Below are 22,859 nucleotides of genomic sequence, written 5' to 3' on the forward strand. Positions count from 1 at the left end.
TAATAAGTGGTGCTGGGAAAATTGGATATCCATATGCAGAAGAATGTAACTAGACATGCACCTCTTACCAAATGCTAAAATCAACTAAAAATGGATTAAAGACTTAAATATAAGACCCGAACCTGTGAAATTACTAAGGGAAAATACAGATGAAACACTTCAGGAACCAGGTCTGGGCACAGAATCTATGAACATGTGCTTGAAAGCACAAGCAGAAAAAGAAAAATAAACAAGTGGGACTATATCAAACTAAAGAGCATCTGCACAGCAAAGGAAACAATCAACAGAGTGAAAAGACAACTAACAAAGTGGGAGAAAATTTTTGCTAAGTGTGCATCTGACAAAGAATTAATATCCATAGTATACAAGGAATTCAAGCAATTACACCATAAAAAACAAATAACCCAATTCGAAAATGGGCAAAGGAGCTGAATAGACATTTTTCAAAGGAAGACATACAAATGACGAACAGGTCCATGAAAAAATGCTCGACATCACTAGTCATCAGGGAAATGCAAATTAAAACCACATTGAGATATCACCTTACCCCAGTTAGACTGGCTATAATCAAAAGGACAGAGAATAACAAATGCTGGCAAAGGTGTGGAGAGAAGGGAACACTCCTGCACTGTTGCTGGGACTGTAAATTAGTACAACCATTATAGAAAACAGTATGGAGTTTCTCAAACAACTACAGATAGATCTTTCATACGATCCAGCAATCCCATTTCTGGGTTTATAGCCAAAGGAATGGAAATCATTATGTTGAAGAGACACCTGCACTCCCATGTTCATTGCAGCTCTGTTTACAGTAGGCACGATGTGGAACCAACCTATAAGTCCATAGATGTATGATTGGATAGAGAAAATGTGGTATATATCCACCATGGAATACTACTCAGCCATAAAAAATAATGAAATTCACCGATTTGCAACAACATGGATGAGCTTGAGGAAAATTATGTTGAGTGAAATAAACAAAGCACAGAGGGATAAGCACTGCATGTGCTCACTCATAAGTGGGAGCTAAGAGAGAAAGAAGGAAGGAAAGAAAGACCACAGTGGTGTGCTGGACTTGCAGAGCAAAAGAGCATACCTGGGGATATAAAGTGGAGTCGGGGGAAAAGGGGATAGGGAGGGAGGTTGGGGATAATTGGGTGGGGGACATGGGATATAATCACAATTTGTGGTAATGGGCATGCTGCCAGTATGGATCTGGCCATCACATCTTGGCATGAGTGGTGACAATCAGCTTTGTATCCCATGAATATACATAACAAATAAAAAAATAAACAATAATTTAAAAAAATATACGTAATTCATGTAAAGCCTGTGGCACATTTTCTGAAACACAGTGAGGTCTCAATATTATTGTTTCTGGCTATTATATTTCTTCCTCCATATAAACTCTATGCCCAACTGTGTGCACAGAGATACATTTTGGATTACGAGGATATATTTCTTGTCATGGTTGTCATAACAGTTTCTCTGGGAACCACCACTTAACTATCTGAAAGTCCCAAACTCTCACAGATATTCATGGGTACTAAAGAGCCGCATGAACTCAGAAAACTGTAATAAATTTAAGTGTTTGGATACTGTAATATGTGATATCCCCCTAAGGTATTCTACTCTTGAGATATTTGTAAACCTGTGTAGATACAGTCTGATGCCAAGATGTGTTTTGCCTTTTCCCTCTAATTATCCTCCAAGGACAGAAACAATCTTCTCCAGAGAGAATATTCAGGAAACCTTTTCATTCATCCTTAAGGGAGAAGATGGAGAGGAATGATGTATTGTAATCCTGATGGTAATTTACATCTTACGTAATTCTGAATATAACCTTTACTCCTGGATGTTTAATTTCGATCTTTTTATTCTGTTTTGGTACCATGAGCAGGTGCAGTAAATGCTCTGAATCTGGGATTTGTTCCTCTGGAGCCTGCTAGAGGTTCTTGTATTATGTAACTCACCTCTGAAGGGTTTATTCTAAATCAGAGTATATTATATCCAGTGCTTATACCTTTTGCATAAGATATTCCTTTGTACTGTGAGATGCTTTTCAGTACAGGTAGTTGAAGTAGTCAGAATGGCAGCAGAAACTGCCGTGGCTATGCAGAGAGGAGTGATACTCCTGGGTGGCATATCCTGAGTTCTTTCTAACTCAAGGTTTGTGTTCCAGGAAACGGAACAGACATCTAGATATACCCCCACCCCAAGCTCTGGGAGCTTCTGCCTTCTGTGCTGGGGCAGGGTGTCCTCTGATCTTTCAGCAACTTTCTGCTTACCACCTCCCAATGTGGATGGGTGCTGGTCATCCAAACTTGCCCAACTCTATTAAGAAGCCACTAAGAAGTATGAGGGGCTTCATATGCAGGCATTGTCTCTAGATAATCGTCTCATATAGCCAAAAGAGTGAAAGATGTAAAAGATTTGTGTGTGTGTGTGTGTGTGTGTATGCGTGTATGAATCAGAGCTCAAAGATAATCACATTCAGAGAAACTTCTGTTACTGGAAAATAAAAATCTTGTAGCAGTTGTAAGAAGTTATTTTCCTTGTTGAACAGTGTAAGAGGTAAGTTTGAAATTTACTTACATCTTTTTAAAGCTTTCTTGGCCATCACCCTCTGTATGGAAAATTTTTGACTTATAAATTATTCTGTTGATATATGATTTGTCCTACCACACAATAGGATACAATGAGTGCCAACACTGCTGAGCAGAGTTGAAGAAATAGGATAAAGTTCCCGAACTCAGTGACAGGATTGCCTGGGTGGAGTGTTGCAAATATTGACCAAACAAACCATTGTTTTCTGAGCTGCTATAATTTTATTGACTATATTGGGAAGGAATAATTCTAGTTAGGTATCCCCATATATTTTTTTTATATTTCAGTGTTCCACCTTCTAAAGCGTTTTAGTGTTCATTTACTGTTATTTTCATGCTAATTTTAAAAATTCATTTTATAATTGAAATGTAATTGAATACACATATTTATGGGATACAGAGTTGACTGTCAGTATTTGCGTACAATGTATGATGATCAAATAAGCATTATTAGCATGATCATCATTACAAATAGTAATTTTTCATTGTATCCCTTACCCACTTTCTTGCTAACCCCCTTCCCTAACCCTTTCCCACCTCTGGTAACCATAGATCTGTTCTCTCTTTCTGAAAGTTGACAGCGCAATAAATTGATGGCAATGAGATGAAGATACAGGATTTATTAATTCAGAGGCTAAGATGGCTAACGTAAAAAGTCAAGCTGTTCCTATGTCCATTTTACACATTACCGGAATATTCTTTCTGTGCATTTATATAAACCTTCTCAAATGCATTCATATTTATAGGAACACAGGATTCTAGGACTGCCAGTTTTGCCTTCACCATTTCTCTGGAAGGACCACTGCCCACATTATTTATTCCTTTCTTATGTTGATGTTCAGAAAAGCTCAAAACATTACCTTGTGTATCTTGAAGGTCTCCTCCGACTTTACATTACTTTGCTATAAAGTAATTTTTCAATAACGTAATTATGCTGTAACCATCATCTTATGTTACACATTCAAATCAGGCATAAGACACTAATCCATTTATGGTTTGTCATTGCTTTCTACAAATATAATATAGTGCATGTTTAAGCTTATTCAAGCCTATTCAATACAAACAGTATATTTTAAATTATATGGACTGTTTACAGCATTTTAAAAATTGAGTGTTTAAATGATCAAATTCTATTTGAGAATTTTTTTTCTAGTAAATCAGAAAGCATGTCTTGGGTAATAGATCAAAACAGATTAATAGAAGATGCTTGGTATGTATATTTTTAAAACAAAAAATTCTTTTGGCTAACATTTTCTGAGTTCCTGTTTCATCTAGTTCTATACTACTTATTATAAGAGACGTAAAGATGTGTAAAACATATAACTCACCCACCGCAATTTTATAACTGTAGGCACTTCAGTTCCCATGAATGACATTTGGTCTTAATCCTCTGCTCAATTTATATTAGAACTCGATCATGTAACAGATCTTCAGAGTAAGAACATAGCTATTTTTACAGTTATCGTTGACCGAGCTTATGTATTTAATAGGGACTTGAAGAGCATCCTCATATGAATCTCCACTAAGTCCCTAAAATAGAAAAGACCCTCTATAGACTTCCAATTACTTAGACTTTTAATGAGGCATAGGGAAGAATAAGTAGACTATCACCTTCCTTTCTATGGTAACTAGTTATAGATATACAGGTGAATCCCTCTAATAAGGAGGAGCCCTATGTCTTTGCTGTTCTCTGAGCCACCCCTCCAGATTATGCAGTGAGGTAGTGCATAAGCACAGTGTGTAATGACATGAGTATTTTTGAATGATCTATATGCAATTTCCAGCTCCATGTAGGCCTGCCTCAAAATTTACATTTAACTAAGTCTGATATTCTGCAAAGGGATATACAGTAATATCCAAATTTTTTACGTTACTAAATTCATTCTACTTTCATGAACATAAAAATAAAATCATTAACAAACACTAAAACACAAGCATTAAAAATATATCTATTATCATAAAAGTTATAATTTATACTTACCCAGGCATATGTTAGCTCTGTAGAAAACATGCTTTGGCCTTGAGTAAGAAAAAGACATCACGGTTATGCAGCATTTTGCATTTAAGAGCTGTGGTGTTTATTATAACATTATTTAAGTTATGATGACTATGGGTAAAGTCATGTATGTGTTTAGATAATGTTGCTTTGAAAAATCAAGTAATTTCAAATGTCACTTGTACGGGTAACAGAGTACTTCTTAGGTCACAAATAGGTATTGAGAAGAAAAATGTTTATCCTGAATAATGGGTGTTGAGATAGCTACTTCCACAGACAACATCTGTATCCCATAAAGTTGTGATCAGTGGATTTTATTCCAGGTTTGACTGAAGTATATTAAAATAGGACCAATGCACCAGTCAGAGTCTGCATGTTAAAAGCTGAAAAGTTAGAAGTAGGAGAACCTCGCAGGAAAGGTAAACTTGAGAGTATAGTGTTCTGATTGCTAAATTAGAGACTCTTTCCTGTTGGGTGGTTTCATGCAGCAGATGATGTACCTTGATTGTTTTGCTTGTTTGCTTTTTAGATGGATAGAGAAAGAGGAAGAAGATGGTAATGATGAGAGAGGAAGAGATTTGATTGAGAACTTCCATGTCTAGAAATTTACTATAAGAATTTAATAAAATATACACAAAAATATATGTATAAAATATTTTCACTGTAGCAGTATATTGCACACAATCTAATTAGCGGTAATATATTACATAAATTTAAAAATCAGTATGCAATAAAATTGTATGTAACTGAACGATTTTGCAGAGAAATATTTTGGCATGAAAAATATAAATTAGATGAAAGAAATAGATAAAAATGCTGCCTCATATAATTTTTAATTATATATGAAAATACGTGTATAGTAAATAATGGAAAACTATTCAAACAAATTATTAACAATAATCATAATGGCCATGTGTTTCAGAGTATTATCACTATAGTTTTCTAAACAAAAATTTATATTTTTTCTAACAATCTTTTCACAACTTGATGTCAAAATCTCATATGTAGTAGGTGCCACCTTTTTCACACAATAAAACAAGTGGACCTTGAATTTTTAATCTGTAAGTCTAAAATTACTAAGGGTCCATAATGAACTTAATAGGAAGTAAGAGGAAAAAGTATAAAAAAGATAATAAAATTCTGGTATTATAAATATAGTTTTGCCTAAAATTAAACTACTGAATGCTATCAATTTCACTGTCTTTGATGCTAATGTTAACCTACTAAAATAGATTTAAAAGAAGTCAGTAAGGCTGTATTAGGCTTTAATAAATAAGCTTAATAATTCATTATGCCCTGCAACATTTTGAGTAGTGTACTAAGTTATATGCTCTCCTTTTAAAATGAGAATATGAGAAATTAGGCAACAACTGTCATAAAAAATATTATTATAGGTCCAAAAAAAAGGATATTGCTTTGAAATACAATTCTCCACTAAGAGGAGCCAGACCTTTTTAGTGAATTAACTGATTGAGTCAGGAAATGTTACAAGATGAGTCTAGTACCTCCTGCTAAACCCAAAGTAAGAAAGTGCAAAAAAAGGATATATAAGAACATGTTGAAAGGGCACAGGAATCAGCTGGAAGGGTTCAAATCTAGGAGAATTTAATTATAGCATAAATAAAGGTAGTAATTGTTATAACCCACTGAATGAAAATATCCACGAGTCCATATTGGTAGATTATATAGACAGAAAGACAGATAAAGCCCATCCTCACAGTAAAGCCAACTAACAAATATCAAAGGAATGATGGAGTTAGAACAGCACATTTTCAACTATTGATAGAAATATAGTATTTACATGTGAGTCAGGTAAAATAATCAACGGATGCAATGATGAGTGGCTGAAAGTTTAACAAAAAGAAGATATTTCTACAGTACTTTTAAAATATTTTCACAAAAATTACATTAGTGAAAAATAATAATTTTAAAATAAAGATATCTGAGAGACAACACCTTAGCCAAGGGATCCACATTAGTTATCAATAATAATGAAACTAATTAACATTATCTGCCTACTATTGGAAAACACTATAAACACATATTAGTTTTTTCCTGCCAAAAATGTAAAATCTGAACCAATTTTTTTAATCCTGGGAGATAAATAGAAAACCCATATTGAGGAACATTCTACAAAACAACTGGTGTGTAAGCTTCAAAAAGATCACTGTCTTGGTTACAACAGTTTTGTAGTATAATTTGAAGTCAGGCCGATTTATGCCTCTGGCTTTTTTTTTTTTTTTTTTTTTTGCTCAGGATGGCTTTGGCTATTTGGGGTCTTTTGTTTTTCCATATGAAAGGTAAGATTGTTTTCTCCATTTCTGTGAAGAATGTCATTGGTATTTTGATGGGGATTACATTGAATCTGTAGATTGCTTTGGGTAGTATAGACATTTACACAATGTTAATTCTTCCAATCCAAGAGCATGGAATATCTTTCCATCTTAATTTCTTCCAGAAGTGGTTTGTAATCCTCATTGTAGAGGTCTTTAACCTCCTTGGTTAAATTGTTCCCTAGGTATCATATTTTTTTGGTGACAATTGTAAATGGGCTTACTTTCCTTATTTCTCTCTGTTAATTCATTATTTGAGTATATAAATGCTACTGATTTCTGGGCATTTATTTTTTATCCTGCAACGTTACTGAACTTTTTAACCAGCTCTAGGAGTTTTTTGAGTCTTTAGGTTTTTCTATATACAGCATCATGTCATCTGCAAATAGAGAAAGTTTGACTTCATCTTCTCCAATCTGGATTCCCTTTATTTCTTTCTCTTGCCTGACTGCTCTAGCTAGTACCTCCAGTACTATGTTGAATAGAAGTGGTGAGAGTGGACATCCGTGGCTTGTTCCTGTCCTTAAGAGGAAGGCCTTCAAGTTCTGCTACATTTTTTTTTTCAGGACATTGATTTCCTTGTACATTTCCTCTTTCAGATCCTGTATACTTTTCCTCATTTCATCATGATGTCTAGCTGAGTTTTCTTGTATCTCATTCAGTTTCCTTAGAATTATCACTCGAAATTCCTTGTCAGTCATTTCAAGGGCTTCTTGTTCTATTGGATCTAGAGTTTGAGATTTATTAACTTTTGGTGGTGTACTTTCTTGATTTTTTGTATTTCTGGTATCTTTTTTTTGGTGTTTATTCATTGTGGCCGGGGGTTTCACAGTTCACCGGTTTAAGACTAATGACTAACTAGGATGTTGCTGTGGTTGCCAATTTCGTATGGCTCCCTCCGTGACTGCTCAGTTGGCCTCTAGTGCCTTGTGTGTGTGGTTGCCTCGGGTCTTGGGCTTCTCCGGGGAGCCACCTTTCTGGTCAGCTTGGACTCTGCTGGGCTGGTGGATCACGTACCACAGGGTGTGTGATCTCTGTTGAGCTTTCACTTCCCGTGCAGGACTTCTCCCTGTTCCGTGTGCTCTGGCCCAGGCTGTTAGATCGTGCAGTGGCGACCCCACCGGGTGTGTGGTTTCTGTCGAGTCTCCGCCTCCCTGGCCCCACGTCTCCCCACTCTGTGCGCACTGTGCAGGGCTGGGGCGTGTCTTCTGCACCCCTCGTCTATCAGCTGGGCCTTCAAGACCCTGCTCGGCACCGCCTCGCCCAGGAAGTCTACCAGGTTTCTGCTGGGGACAGACGACCGGTCTCTCTGGGTGCCTTTGTAGCACTATGTAGATCTTTCTCGGGTCTTGTTCACCTTTGTAACCCCCCAGTATAAACCGAGTCTAGCGCCCACCTGCAGCCTGGTCTCCGGCAGGTTCAAGCGGACCTGGGAACTCTCCTACCACACTATTCCCAACCAGAAATTCGTTAGGCTTTTTTCCAAACTGGTGGCCGCAGAGATGGTGTCTGCCTCCCAGTAACAGGGAGTTTACCTGGGGCCAGAGTCCAGGGTATGGTGGAGTGACGGGTACTTCCTTGCCCTCCCGACACTGGCCCGGGACACCCCCGCCACCAGCCCCGCCAGAGAACCGCGGAGGGAGTGGGAGCCGAGGCCGGTCCGCAGGCTCCGGAAAGCCCGGCGCCAGGCCAAGCAAGTGGGAGGGCTCAGTGATGGCCGAGCAGGGCGGAGCTGCCCGCACCTGGGAAAATGGAGGCAGCACCGGGCGGTGAGTGGCCTGGTGCTGCAGGCGGGAGCCGCGTGGGCATGCACCCTCCGAACAGAGCTATGCCAGGGATCACTCACAGTGCTGTGCCAGGTCGGGTGCTCGCTCTCTGTCTCTGGTTTGCCGCCTTTCCCAGTTCTCGGCCGCTGCCGCCTCGGGCTGTTCAGTCGCGGCGCGGCTCGGGCGCTCCCAGGTATCTTCTTTAATGCCGGCCTGAAACCTCGAATCCTGAATAGGGCAGCTGGCCGCCTTCAGCGCGGCCCCGGCCTCCGGGTTCCTGGCTGCATCCACAGCAGCCCTGGCGCCGTGTTCCCTGTTTCGAGACTCGCTTTTGCAGCTAAGAAACAGTTCTTTTCCTGCTCCACACTTCAAAGCTGTTGCCTGTAAATGAGGCAGCCTCTCCTGCCGGGGGGCAAAGTGGCGGTCACCCCCCACGACCGGTCAGCAGCAGCAGTCCTCCCTTAAGAGATGGCGAGAGGAAGGTCCACAAGTTTCCCGGCTGCCTGAGGCCCAGTGGCCACCTTTTTCACCTCAGCTACTCCGCGCCAGCCGCCGCAGCAGCCGCCATCTTGGAAAAAAAAAAAAAAGAGGAAGGCCTTCAATTTTTCCCCATTCAGAGTAATACTGGTGGTGGGCTTGTCATAAATGGCTTTTATTGTGTTAAGATATTTTCCTGCTATACCTAATTTTTTGAATGGTACTGGTATAAAAATAGACATTCAGACCAGTGGAGTAGAATAGAGAACCCAGAAATCACTCCTCAGGCTTATAGCCATCTGATATTAGACAAAGGCAACAAAAATTTACATTGGGGAAAAGATTGCCTCTTCAACAAGTGGTGCTGGGAAAACTGGATATCCATACATAGAAGAATGAAACTAGATATGCATCTCTCACCATACACTAACATCAAGTCAAAATGGATTAAAGACCTAGGTCTAAGATCCGAAACTTTTAAATTACTAAGGGAAAATATAGGTGAAACACTTCAGCAGTTAGGTCAGGGCACAGGCTTTATGAACATGAGCCCAAAAGCACAAGCAGCAAAAGAAAAAATAAACAAATGGGACTTAATCAAACTAAAAAGTTTCTTCACAGCAAAAGAAAAAATCAACAGAGTGAAAAGACAACCTACAGAGTGGGAGAAAATTTTTGCCAACTATGCATCCGACAAGGGACTAATATCCAGAATATACGTAGAACTCAAGCATTTATACAGTAAAAAAATAAATGACCCAATTAAAAGATGGCAAAGAAGCTGAATAGACATTTTTCAAATGAAGACATACAAATGGTCAACATCTATATGAAAAAATGCTCAACATCACTAGTCATCAGGGAAGTGCAAATTAAAACCACATTGAGATACCATCTCACCCCAGTTAGACTGGCTATGATCAAAAAGACAGTGAATAACAAATGCTGGTGAGGGTTTGGAGAGAAGGGAACACCCCTGCACTGTTGGTGGGACTGTAAATTAGTACAACCACTTTGGAAAACAATTTAGAGGTTTCTCAAACAACTACAGACAGATTTTCCATATGATCCAGCAATCCCTTTGCTGGGTATATATCCAGAGGAATGGAAATCATCATGTTGAAGAGATACCTGCACTCCCATGTTTACTGCAGCTCTGTTTACAATAGCCAAGATATGGAACCAACCTAAGTGTCCATCGATGGATAATTGGATAAGGAAACTGTGGTATATATACACTATGAAATACTAGTCTGCCATAGCAAAGAATGAAATACTCCCATTTGCAAGAATGTGGATGAACCTGGAGAAACTTATGTTGAGTGAAACAACAAAGCACAGAGTGATAAATACTGCATGTGCTCACTCATATGTGGGAGCTCAGAGAGAAAGGAAGGCAGGGAAGAAAGACCACAGTTGTCCCATGATCCAACAGAGGGAGGGAACATTCCTGGGGCTACAAATTGGAATTGAGGGGAGAGAGGAAAGGGAGGGGGGTTGAAGGATAATTGGAAGGGGACAAAGGGTACAAAATAATTTCTGATAATGGACATGCCCCAGTATGAATCTGGCTCCCACATCATGGGCAGGAGGAGGAAGAATCAGCTTTGTATCTCATGAATATTTGAAACAAACAAACAAACAGACAAACAAACAAACAAAATCAATGTCTAGACAGGCAGACAAAGGGTGGGTAGTGATCCCATATTAGAACAGATTAAACAGATTATGTCATCCTGCCTTGCATTTTGGACCAAAAGAACAGAAAATGCTGTACTTAGAAGCGAGTATCATGTCCATACTGCATTTCCTGATTTTTGTAATGGTACTATGGTTAGACCAGTGAATAACTTTTGCCTTAGATAAAATTAAAAAGTTAGGGGTAAATTGGTATCATGGATGCACATCAGAATTAATTAAATGACCCAGAAAAAGTATATATATATAAAATACAAATTAATAGGAGAAAATAGAATAAGCAAATATAAAAAATATTAATAATTGTTAAATTGGGGTGAAGTATATGTAGGAGTATTGTTTATAATTCTGAATATTTATCTGAAAGTTTGAATTATTTAACATCAAAATTTAAAATCAGGGCCGAGCCTGTGGCGCACTCGGGAGAGTGCAGCACTGGGAGTGCGGCGACGCTCCCGCCGCGGGTTCGGATCCTATATAGGAATGGCCGGTGCACTCACTGGCTGAGTGCCGGTCACGACAAAGACAAAAAAAAAAAAAAAAAAAAAAAATTAAAATCAGACAAAGAAACATTGAAAAATAAAAAGGTCAGTCAAGTAGAAGAATGTATAAAAGCTTCCTTTGAGCTCATTTTGAGATAGTTAGCTCCAAGTTCCTTAATTCTCAAACTCTGACATTTTCATCACACTTTGGACCTTTCCACATTGTCATTAAGGAATGAGAGGCAACCAGTCATGGATCACAGAGCTCATCCTCTTGGGATTCCAGCTCAGTGCAGAGATGGAGGTGCTCCTCTTCTGGGTCTTCTCCCTGTTGTATGTCTTCAGCCTGATGGCAAATGGCATGATCTTGGGACTCATCTACCTGGACCCCAGACTGCACACCCCCATGTACTTCTTCCTTTCACACCTGGCCATAATTGACATTTCCTATGCCTCCAGCATCTTACCCAGCATGTTGGAAAACCTAGTGAAACACAAAAAAACTATCTCCTTTGTCTCCTGCTTTATTCAGATGAATTTGAGTTTCACTTTTGCTATTACAGAGTGCATGATTTTGGTGGTGATGTCCTATGACAGGTTTGTGGCGATCTGCCATCCTCTTCAATACACTGCCATCATGAACTGGAGAGTGTGCACGGTCCTGGCTGTCATTTCCTGGGCATGTGGACTTTCCGTGGCCATAGTAAATCTAATTCTCTTTCTTAGGTTGCCCTTCTGTGGACCTCAGGAAGTAAACCACTTCTACTGTGAAATACTATCTGTCCTTAAATTGGCCTGTGCTGACACCAAGACCAATGAAATTTTTCTCTTTGCTGGTGGTTTGTTTGTCTTAGTTGGGCCCCTTTCCTTGATAATCATCTCCTACATGCGCATCCTCTGGGCCATCCTGAAGATCCAGTCAAAGGAGGGCGGCAAGAAAGCCTTTTCCACCTGCTCCTCCCATCTCTGTGTGGTTGGGCTCTACTTTGGCATAGCCATGGTGATTTACTTGGTCCCAGACAAGAGTCAGCGACAGGAGCAGCTGAAAATCCTCACCCTATTTTATAGCCTCTTCAACCCATTGCTGAACCCACTCATCTACAGTCTGAGGAATGATCAGGTGAAGGGCGCCTTCTACAGAGCACTGCAGAAAAAGAGGACCATGTGAATGAATGTATAATTTTGGTTGTGATTTTTCTCCTTACAAATTGTGATTTGCCTATGCAATAAAAATGAGAAAAATTTCCCATGAAGAGGCTTTATTTATGAAAGAGAATTATTTATATTCTGATGGAAATGGGAGCATATTTCATGGATATGAATATTCTCTTAGGTTGAGTAGCCATGTTAGTACATGGGATAGGTAAATAAGAATATTTAATGTTTAGTTTAAAATAATGACATCTTTTTAAAGAATCAGAAATATTAGTATATGGTGATAAGATGGTTATTTTAAATGTCATAAAGTGACATCAACACATTAATCTGACTTATCAAATTGGACCTATGTGGTAGCTGAAAATGCTAGATTAAAATAATTATTAAGAGAGAAAACTTCCTGTGAAAATTCGAACTTTAATAGACAATATGCAGAGTGATGTGTTTCTAGCTCACTGATTGTAAGGACAATGAAATAATTGACTGAGAAACTCTGAATTGCCATTTGAAGTAATTCAGGAATAAAGGAGAAAAAATTGTGGAAAGCTTTAGTCTGTCCAGAATATAAACAATTAAAAATATATTTCAAGCTGTATGTTATAATCAAGTGAATGAAATCCCACTTGAAAATTTTTGATGTTCCTGGAAGCAGGGGTCTTAAGCAGATCTATAATTTTACATTTACAGAAATCCTCCCTTGTTTTCTTTGTGGGATACATTGCAAGACCCACAGTGGATGTCTGAAGTTGTGGATATTTCTGAACTCTATACACACTCTGTTTTTTCCTATACATACATACGTATGATAAAGTTTAATTTACAAATTAGCCACAGTAAGAGATTACCAACAATATCTATTAAGAAAATTGAACAAGTTTTACAATATACTGCAATGAAAGTTATGTGAATGTGTCTATGTCTCTCTTTCTCTCTCAAAGTGTTTATTGCTCTGTAAAATTTTTGGACTACAATGGACTGTGTATAACTGAGACCATGGAAAGTGAAACTGTGGATACTGGGGCACAATATATTCATGGGTTATAATAATTACCAATATGGCAAGATTGGGTCACCTACTGAGGTTCTAGGGTAAATTTTTTATACAAATACTATCAAGGTTTGAATGAATTTAATATGGCTTAGGATAACACCAAGAGGTATGAGACAACTTTGATTTGACCATCATCATCTACATTTTATAGTGACAAAGAGTTCTTTTCATTTGTGAAACAAGATTGAGCAATATTTATTATGCTAATTATGTTAAAGTTATTAAAGGCTGGTTTGTACAGTTGTCAGCTAAAGTATCCTTTTTTATTTTTGAAAGTATTCTCTTTATTATGGACTTCAGTCTTTATAAAATTTTTATTTATTTATTTATTTATTTTAATTGACACACTGCAATTGTACATATTTATAGGGGATAATTTTATATTTCAATACATATATATGCTGTATAATGATCCAATCATGGTCATTTAGCATATCCATTTCCTCATGCATTTATCATTTCTTTATCATGAAAATGTTCAAAAACCTGTCTTCTAGCTATTATATAATATACAAAGGTGCTTCAAAATGTTCATGGAAAGATTTGTATTAGAGGTTTGTAGCATATTTTGAGATCTGGTAGCATGATGCCTCCAGCTTTATTCTTTTTGATCAGGATTTCCTTGGCTATTTAGTTTTTTTTATGATTTCATATGCATTTAAGATTTTTTTTTTCTATTTCTGTGATGAATGTCATTGATATTTTGATAGGATTGCATTAAATCTGTAGACTGCTTTGGATAATGTGGCCATTTTAACAATATTAATTCTTTCAATCCATAAACATGCCGTATCTTTTCATTTATTTGTATCTTCAAATTATCATTAGTATTTTATACTTTTTAGTGTAGAGATCTTACACCTCATTGGTTACGTTTGTTCCTAGGTATTTTATTTTATATTTTTGTTACTATTGTAAATGGAATTGTTTTCTTGATTTTCTTTATATAGTTTGCTATCAACATATAAAAACATTACTGATTTTTGTATGATTCTGTATACTGCAACTTTATTAAATGTGCTTATTAGTTGCAGTCTTTAGGATTTTCCTCATATAAAGTCATGTTTTCTGCAAACAGGGCAAATTTGACTTTCTCCTTTCTGATTTGGATGATTTTTATTTCTTTCTCTTGCCAAATTGCTCTGGCTAGGATTTTCAGCACTATGTTGTATAGGACTGGTAGAAGTAAGCATTCTTCTCTTGTTCCTATTCTTAGAGGAAAAAGTTTCAGCTTTTCCATGTTCTATATGTTAGCTGTTAGTTTGTCATATATGGCTTTTATTGCATTGAGGTATGTACCTTCTATACCTACTTGGTTAAAAGTTTTTATCATGAAGAAATATTAATTTTTCTCAAATGCCTCTTGAGTGTCTTTTGAAATGATCATATAGTTTTTTATGTTAATGTTGTGTATCACATTTATTCATTTGTGTATGCTGAATCATTCCTGCATCCTTATCATTGATTCTGCTTTATTATAATGATCTATTTTTTTATTTTAATTTTTCAATATACAGTGTAGTTGTTTTTCATGTCCTTTTACCAATTCCTCCTTTCCTCCCCTTCCTCTCCCTCTCCTGCTCATCAACATCATATCTGTTCACTTTTCTAAACAAGTTCAAGGAGTTGTTGTGATTGTTGTGTCTTCTTCTCCCCACCGCCATTTATTTGTTTCTATATTTATATTTATTTATTTTTATCTCCCACAAATAAGTGAGAACATGTGGTATTTCTCTTTCTGTGCCTGGCTTATTTCACTTAATATAACCTTCTCTAAGTCCATCCTTGTTGCTGCAAATGGTAATGTTGATGTGGTATTAAATTTGATTTGCTAGTGTCTTGTGAGTTTGTGCATCTATCTTCATCAGTGATATTTGCTATAGTTTTTTTATTTGTGGTGTCCTTGTCTGGTTTTGGAATCAGGATAAGGCTGGTCTCATGATCAGTTTGGAAGTAGTCCCTCTTCTTTAATTTTTTTTTGAAACATTTTGAGGAGAATTGGTATTAGTTCTTCTTAAAATGTTTGGTAGAATTCAGCAATGGAATCATTCTGTCCTCATTTTTCTTCGTTAGAAGACTATTGATTAGTGATTCAGACCTCACTTGTCATCCCTCTCTTCATATTTTCTATTTCTTCATAATTAAATCTTGGTTGGTTGTGTGTGTCCTGGAATTTAACCATTTTTCCTATGTTCTCAAATTTGTTGGTGTATATTTGTTCATAATATTCTTTTATGATCCTTTGCATTTACGTGATATCAGTTGCAATGTCTTCTATTTCACCTCAGATTTTATTTTATTTATTTGGATCTTTTTCAATCTTGGTTAGTCTAGACAAAAGTTTGTTGATTTTGTTTATCTTTTCAAAAAATAACTCTTGGTTTTGCGGATCTTTTTCGTTATGTTTTTGTTTGTATTTTATTTATCTCTACTCTGTGTTTTATTTTTTCTTTTACTCTACCAAGTTTGGTTTTAGTTTGGTTTTGTTTTTTCAGCTCCTTGAAGTGCATGGTCAGGTTGTTTATTAAAAGTAATAATATAATAATTTTTTTGGTGTAGGTGTTTATAGCTATGAACTTCTCTCTTAGAACCTCTTTTCTGGGTCCCATAGGTGTTAGTATGATGATGTGTTTCCATTGCCAACTGTCTCAAGAAACTTTTAAAGTTCCCTTTTAATTTATTTATTCTCTCTGGTTATTTGGAGGCATGTTGTTGAATTTCCACGTATTTTTAAGATTCCTGGAGTATTTCTTATTGTTGATTTCTAGTTTTGTACTACTGTTGTCCAAAAAGATACTTGATATTATCTCTACCTTCTTAAATTCGTCAGGACTTATTTTGTGATCCAACATATGATCTATTCTGGAGACTCTTTCATGTGCCATTGAGAAGGCCATGTATTCTGTAGTATTTGCATGGAATGTTCTGTAAATGTCTGTTAGGTTTATTTGGTCTGTGGTGTAGTTTAGGTCCTATGGTTCTTTGTTACTTTTTGTCTAGAAGATCTGTCCATTGTTAAAAGTAGGGTGTTAACATTTTCCATGTTATATAGTTGGGTCTTGTTTTTTTATTTTTATTTTTTGTTTGTTTTCCTGTATACTCAGCCACTCTGTATCTTTTAATTGAAAAGTTTAATCCTTTTGTCTTCAACATTTATTAGGTATGGTTTTACTCCTGCCATTTTGTTTATTGTTTTCAGAATGTTTTGTCAATCCTTTGTCCCTTTCTTCCTGTCTTGTTATTTACCTCTGTGGTGGTGAGCTTCGTTTTCTTTCTCTTTGTCTTTTGTGTGCATAATGCAATTTCTTTCTTTGTGATTACTATGGGACTACCATAAAGAGCCTCATAGTTATAATAGACTATTTTAAACTGATAATCTTAACTTTGTGTACAAATACTTTTGACATTTCATCTCCCCACAATTTGTATTTTGTTTCCAGTTTATTTTCTTTAACCAAAATATTTCCAAGAACATACCCAGTGAACACAGTAATACTAGAAAAGCAAACATTAAAGGGAATACACAAAACAACAGGTAACTGAAATTTTGATACACCCAAGTATTGCCATAAAAAATTTTAAAAAGTCAGTGTTACAGCATTGGTTTTCAAAGATTAACATTTAAAATTGTGTGGAAAACAGAGTAGTTTAGTCAGGACCCCTTGCCTCAGGTCTGGCTGGGTGTGGTGCAGCACATCCTTTGTAAACAAGTTGTGTGGGAGTAGAGTTAGTGTGCATGTGAACCCATGTATCTTTTTGCTTGTTGCTTTTTTCATGTGCTGTTCAGTGTGTGAGGCAGCAGCTCTGAATGGCTGGTCAGCAGAGCTCGTGTCAAGAAATAAAGCCTATTATTTCTTTACCCATGTCCCCAAGGACCTTTTTCCTGTTACTTAGCTTGTAGACCTGCATGTGAATGGTTTGTGAACAGGCTCGAGGGGTCTGTGAGGCCTAACCCTAGCTCTACAATAGGTGTAGTTGGAGCAGGATTCTGAGCAGGTACGGGACCCAAAAGCCCTTGGGAGAAGGATGAAATGTGGCTACTTTTGAATATGTTGTGTTCTATGGCCACTTTCCTGTTGACTGGGATCTGGTTTTTGCTCACTGTACTGCAAGTCAGCACAGACCAGGCACTACAATGGAGAACCCCTTGGAAGGGGGATGAAGTGTGGCTGTCCTTGATCATGTTGTGCCCAGTGGACACTTTTCTGCTGACTGGAGCCTCGTTACTGCTCACTATATGGCAAGCTGATTGAGATCTGAAGCAGAAAGCAGAGTTGTTTGAAGTGTGGATAAATGTTCTGGAGGATGATGTGCAGTGACTGACCACCCCTGCCTCGCACACCAGGGACAACAACCACAAATCCAGTGGTGAGTTGGGGGAGACTTGCATCTCCAGGCATGACCTGTTGTGCATCAGAAAGTGAAATGCGAGCAGCCTATGGGACCAGGTGGACAACCAATGGGCAATCCACAGGTGACCCAATTTACCACGTATGTCCCATATACCCAGGTTGAATTAATTGACTTGGGGAGACAGTTTTGGCAGAAACAGGTGGAGCTGCTGGCTGCTTGGCTGCTATGGTTATGGGAACTAGGGGTGGATAGTGTGGTATGCTGTGGCGAGGAGATGGAAAAATTGGCTCCCATCACCATGCACCTGTCTCTGAGGCAGTGGCTACAGAATAGCCACAGATATACACAAGGGCCAGGTAATCACTCTGTAACGGAATGGGTGAATGCAGCTGCCCAAGCCATGTGGGCAAATGCTGGAGAACTTCCCAAGACTGTGAGTAAATGGGAAATCTAGGCTGAGTTGGTCCAAATCATTTGGGAGCTGGGGATGTGGTAGTCCATGTTTAATGTGAACACTTGTGGCCTGGATGATAAAAATTTACAGGCAGCATGAGAGACATGGTGCTGCAAAATGCCCTGTTAACGTCCTTTGGGTCTCTGATGGCCATACTCGCCCCATATATTGGTCATCCTATACATGAGGTAATGACCATGATAGCCAGCTTGGGTGAAGTAGAGGAGAAAAGACAACCAAAATGGGTCCGAAAGTTGGCTAAGACCAAACCCCCAAGAAATGCTCAGGATTTTATCCCAAAGGGACCAAGCAAGACTAGCTATAAGCAGACGTGGCTTGACTTGCTTGCAGTAGGGGTTGATAAAAAGAAAACTGACCAGTAGCCAAATGTGGTCCTGTTTGCCTTGTGGCAGCAATTGTGCCCTGAATAGGATGTTTCACCAAACGTCCAGAAAGAGGTAGCAAGGTACACTCAGTGGATTTAAAGGATTGTTTGGGTGCTCCCAAGGAGGTGGATGAAATGTTCTATTTCAATTAGGGAGAAGGCCAAGGTACTTGTCTTTTGTGGGCAGGTGAGGACCAGAGGCCTCATGTTGAATTGGCAATATATTGGTCAAGGACAAATGTGCAGTGTGTTTTGGCATTGGTGGATACAGGTGCAGAATGTAGCCTTATATATGACAATCCAGATAAGATTCCATGGGCCACAGTTTGTATAGATGGCTAGGGATGACATACTATTGAGGTCAAAGCTGTATAATTGCCACTGGGCATAGGGCAATTACCTCCTTGTAATATATATATATATATATAATATATATATATCCCCTGTGGCTGAATACATCATGGGTATGGATGTACTTTATGGTTTTCACCTGCAAACAATAGTTGGAGAGTTTCAGCTGCAAATACAGACAGTAAAGCCTGTGTTACAGGGATATGCTAAACATGACCCACAGGTGTTACCAAGCCAAGACATGTAGTTAATGTAAAGCAGTATCACCTACTGGGAGGACATGCAGAGATAGGTGCCACTATATTGGAGTTAGAAAAGTTGGCATTATTCATCTAGCTCATAGCCCATTTAATGCTTAAGTATGGCCAGTGAAAAAACCTGATGATACCTGGAGAATGACTGTAGATTATTGAGAACTAAACAAAGTAGTGCTTCCTTTGCATGCAGCCATGCCTTCAGTTCATGACTTGATGGATGAGCTGGTGACTCAGTTGGGAACTTATCGTTATGTATCGGACCTTGTAAATGCTTTTTTCTCTATTCCAATCTAAGCTGATAGACAAGATTGCTTTGCCTTCACCTGGGAAGGGAGGCAGTGGACCTTTCAAGTATTGCCCTAAGGTTATCTGCATAGCCTAACCATCTGTCATGGTTTGGTGGCTGGGGACCTAAACAGGTGGACTAGGCCCAGCATAGTTACAATGTTTCACTACATTGATGATGTGTTATTAACCTCTGATTCTCTTGCAGATTTAACCCAGGCAGCTCCAATGCTGCTAAGTCATTTGGAAAAATGTGGGTGGGCCATGAACACAGCCAAGGTGCAAGGACCCAGGCTGTCAGTCAAATTCCTAGGAGTGGTCTGGTTGGGTAAGACGAGAGTCATCCCAGAAGCTATTAAAGACAAGACACAGGCATATCCTAGACCCACAACTATAGTTCAGCTACAGACATATTTGGGACTTATGGGGTATTGGAGAGCTTTTGTACTCCATATGGCCCAAATGGCATGCCCACTATATGCATTAGCAGAGAAAGGAGCCCTCTGGGATTGGACTGAGGAAGTAGAACAGGCATATTGGGCCACTTTACTGGACATGGGGTTCAGAGGTAGGCCTCCCAGTTGTCTATTCAGTGGAAGTTACATGTGCCATATCATCCCCAGACAGCAGGAATGATTGAATGGTATAATGGTCTTTTAAAAAAGGAGGAACTAAGGCTATCTGCCCAACCCCCATCCCTTAAGGGGTGGACACTGCAGTTATGGCCGACAGTCAGTGTTCTAAATGAGAGACCCCACAAGGCTGGGCCCTCTCCAGTGGAAGCTCTGTTGCATAGGGCTGCAGCACCTATACAACTACAAGTCACTACTAAAGATAAGCTTTTGCAGCCGGGGTATGGCAAGAATGGAAATATTCACTTACCAGCCCCACTCTGTTTGCAATAGGGACAGACAGTACAATGGGAAAGGCCTTGGAGAATAGAAGCCCCCCCATATATGCTGGGTAGCTCTAATAGGGCCTTGGGGAAAAGGATTAAAGGAAAGCTTGCAAGTTTCACCTTGGGTGACAAGTACCTGGCCTGGAACAGCTAAGCCCTCTATTCCCAAGGGAACATTTGTATTATCATTATGGCCAATTATGAGTTCCCCTATACTGTTACATATAGAACCTAGAGATCCAACAGTACTAGCAGATAAAGTATTCTATCATAAACCAAGTAAGATACCTGTTCCTGCAACTATCCTTTCTCAGGATGGCAAACTGGTATTTATCTTACCAAAGGGGCAAGAACTTCCCCTATTGGTACCAATAACCCTTCTGTCTTTTCGCCAATAGTATTTGGGCTGCAGGCACTGCACCAGAGTCACGTGATCAATGTGTCAGCCTTCTAAATATGCATTGAACTTCCCATTAGTATGACTACAGGATTCCCATGGAAAATCACACCAACGATGGCTACTAACTGGATATATGCAACTGATAGTTAAAAGGGCAGAACTACAGGACAAACTTTAAAGACAAGCCTTAAGGCATAGTGAACAGACGATAGGTTATATAAATGTCAGTGTCATTTATCCTCACTAAAGGAACATCATAGAAGACTCTGAATGCATAGATTGTATGGTGAGGGACCCTGAAGGGGCGGGTTGTGAAGAAAATAGAGTAGTTTAGTCAGGCCCCCTTGCCTCAGGTTCAGCTGAGTGTGGTGCAGCACATCCTTTGTATACAAGTTGTGTGGGAGTAGAGTTAGTGTGCATGTGCACCTATTTACCTTTATGCTTGTTGCTTTTTTCATGTTCTCTTCAGTGTGTGAGGCAGCAGCTCTGAATGGCTGGTCAGCAGAGCTCGTGTCAAGAAATAAATCCTATTATTTCTTTACCTACATCTCTAAGGACCTTTTTCCTGTTACCGAGCTCATAGACCTGCATGTGAAGGGTTTGTGAATGGGCTCGAGGGGTCTGCGAGATCTCACCCTAGCTCTATGATAATTGTAGTAAAGTGAAGTTTCACAAACTTAAATCTCCTTAACCTGTTATTTCGACATAAATCTAACTCTTGACAATCTACCAAAATGGTAAAATTTTACCTTTTTTTTTTTTTTTTTTTTTTAAAAAAAAAAGCACTGTTGCTCCTGTTAAGTGAAATGTTATCATGGGGTACCAATATATAAACAGAAAGTAAAGTTGTTCCAGTTGGTGGCTACCATAAGACACTTCATACTTCCGCAGGCATTACCACTTCAGATACAGCACAGCCTTAAGTACAGTCTGGGAACCATGGAATTAAAATATAAACAATAAACACTAATAAAGATTTTATTGACAAAGAAAAACTAGGAAGTTCATTCAGTGGCCAACATTTTCTAGTTTTCTGCTTTTCTACATGCTTTTCTTTGGTTTCATCACTTTAGGACATGCTTTGAACATTAATGTTTGAATGGCAGCTATACTTGCATTAGGCAGAAATTGTAATTCTACACCAGGAAATTATCTACAATATAGACGCTGCTGAATAGGATCTAATAATGATTATTTAAAAAAAAAACACTACGTTTTTTAAGGCAGTCCATTGTTCATACTAACAAAAATAAAACATTTCTTATAAATAAAACCCCAAAGTCAAGATAATTCTTGGAAAAATGAAACATCACAATAAATCAAAAGGAGATTCCAAGTAAGCACAACCTCATTGGGCCTTAGGATGGACGTCCAAAGTGGGGAGAAAAGGCAGCAACATCATACAGTCCTTCAATCTGATGTATACAGGACAGGCTGGGCTGTTGGGGAGATGGAGACATGTGTATGGTAATATTCATTAAAGATAGGGAGGTTGTGTGCAGCCCCAGTGGGTCCCAGAACCCCAGAGAAGCATCTACCTAAGGCTACAGGTGGAAAGAGCTAACAGCACCAAAAAGAAAGAACTGAGGCACGTAGCCTTTTGGTTAACTGGGTTGGGCTTGCTTGCTAAGGACCTTTTCACAAACATTTCTATAGATTTCACAAACACTAATATAGTTCTTATAATGTGCCAGGTTCTGTTCTAAGCACTTTGTGAATATTAACTCATTTATTCCTCATAACAACCCTATGAAGTAGGTATGATTATTAGCCCCATTTTACAGAAGAGGAAGCAGGCATAGGGAGGAGCAACTTGCCCAAGATCACAAAGCTTGAAAATGTTGATCTGGGACTCAAACCCCTTTCAAGGGAAGAAATGACACCTTTGAAAAGGTGTCACCCACTTTCC

At 38.5% G+C, this 22,859-nt stretch overlaps 1 protein-coding gene across 1 annotated transcript; it reads left to right on the plus strand.

Annotated features, from left to right (window-relative positions):
• Positions 1-11,593: 11,593 nt before the first annotated feature.
• On the plus strand, positions 11,594-12,526 carry LOC134379994 (olfactory receptor 2A2-like). The gene has a single exon (XM_063099455.1). The coding sequence runs from the start codon at positions 11,594-11,596 to the stop codon at positions 12,524-12,526; it is 933 nt and encodes a 310-aa protein (XP_062955525.1).
• The last annotated feature ends 10,333 nt before the right edge of the window (positions 12,527-22,859 follow it).

The sequence above is a fragment of the Cynocephalus volans genome, chromosome 6, assembly GCF_027409185.1.
Source record: "Cynocephalus volans isolate mCynVol1 chromosome 6, mCynVol1.pri, whole genome shotgun sequence".
Lineage (NCBI taxonomy): Eukaryota > Metazoa > Chordata > Mammalia > Dermoptera > Cynocephalidae > Cynocephalus > Cynocephalus volans.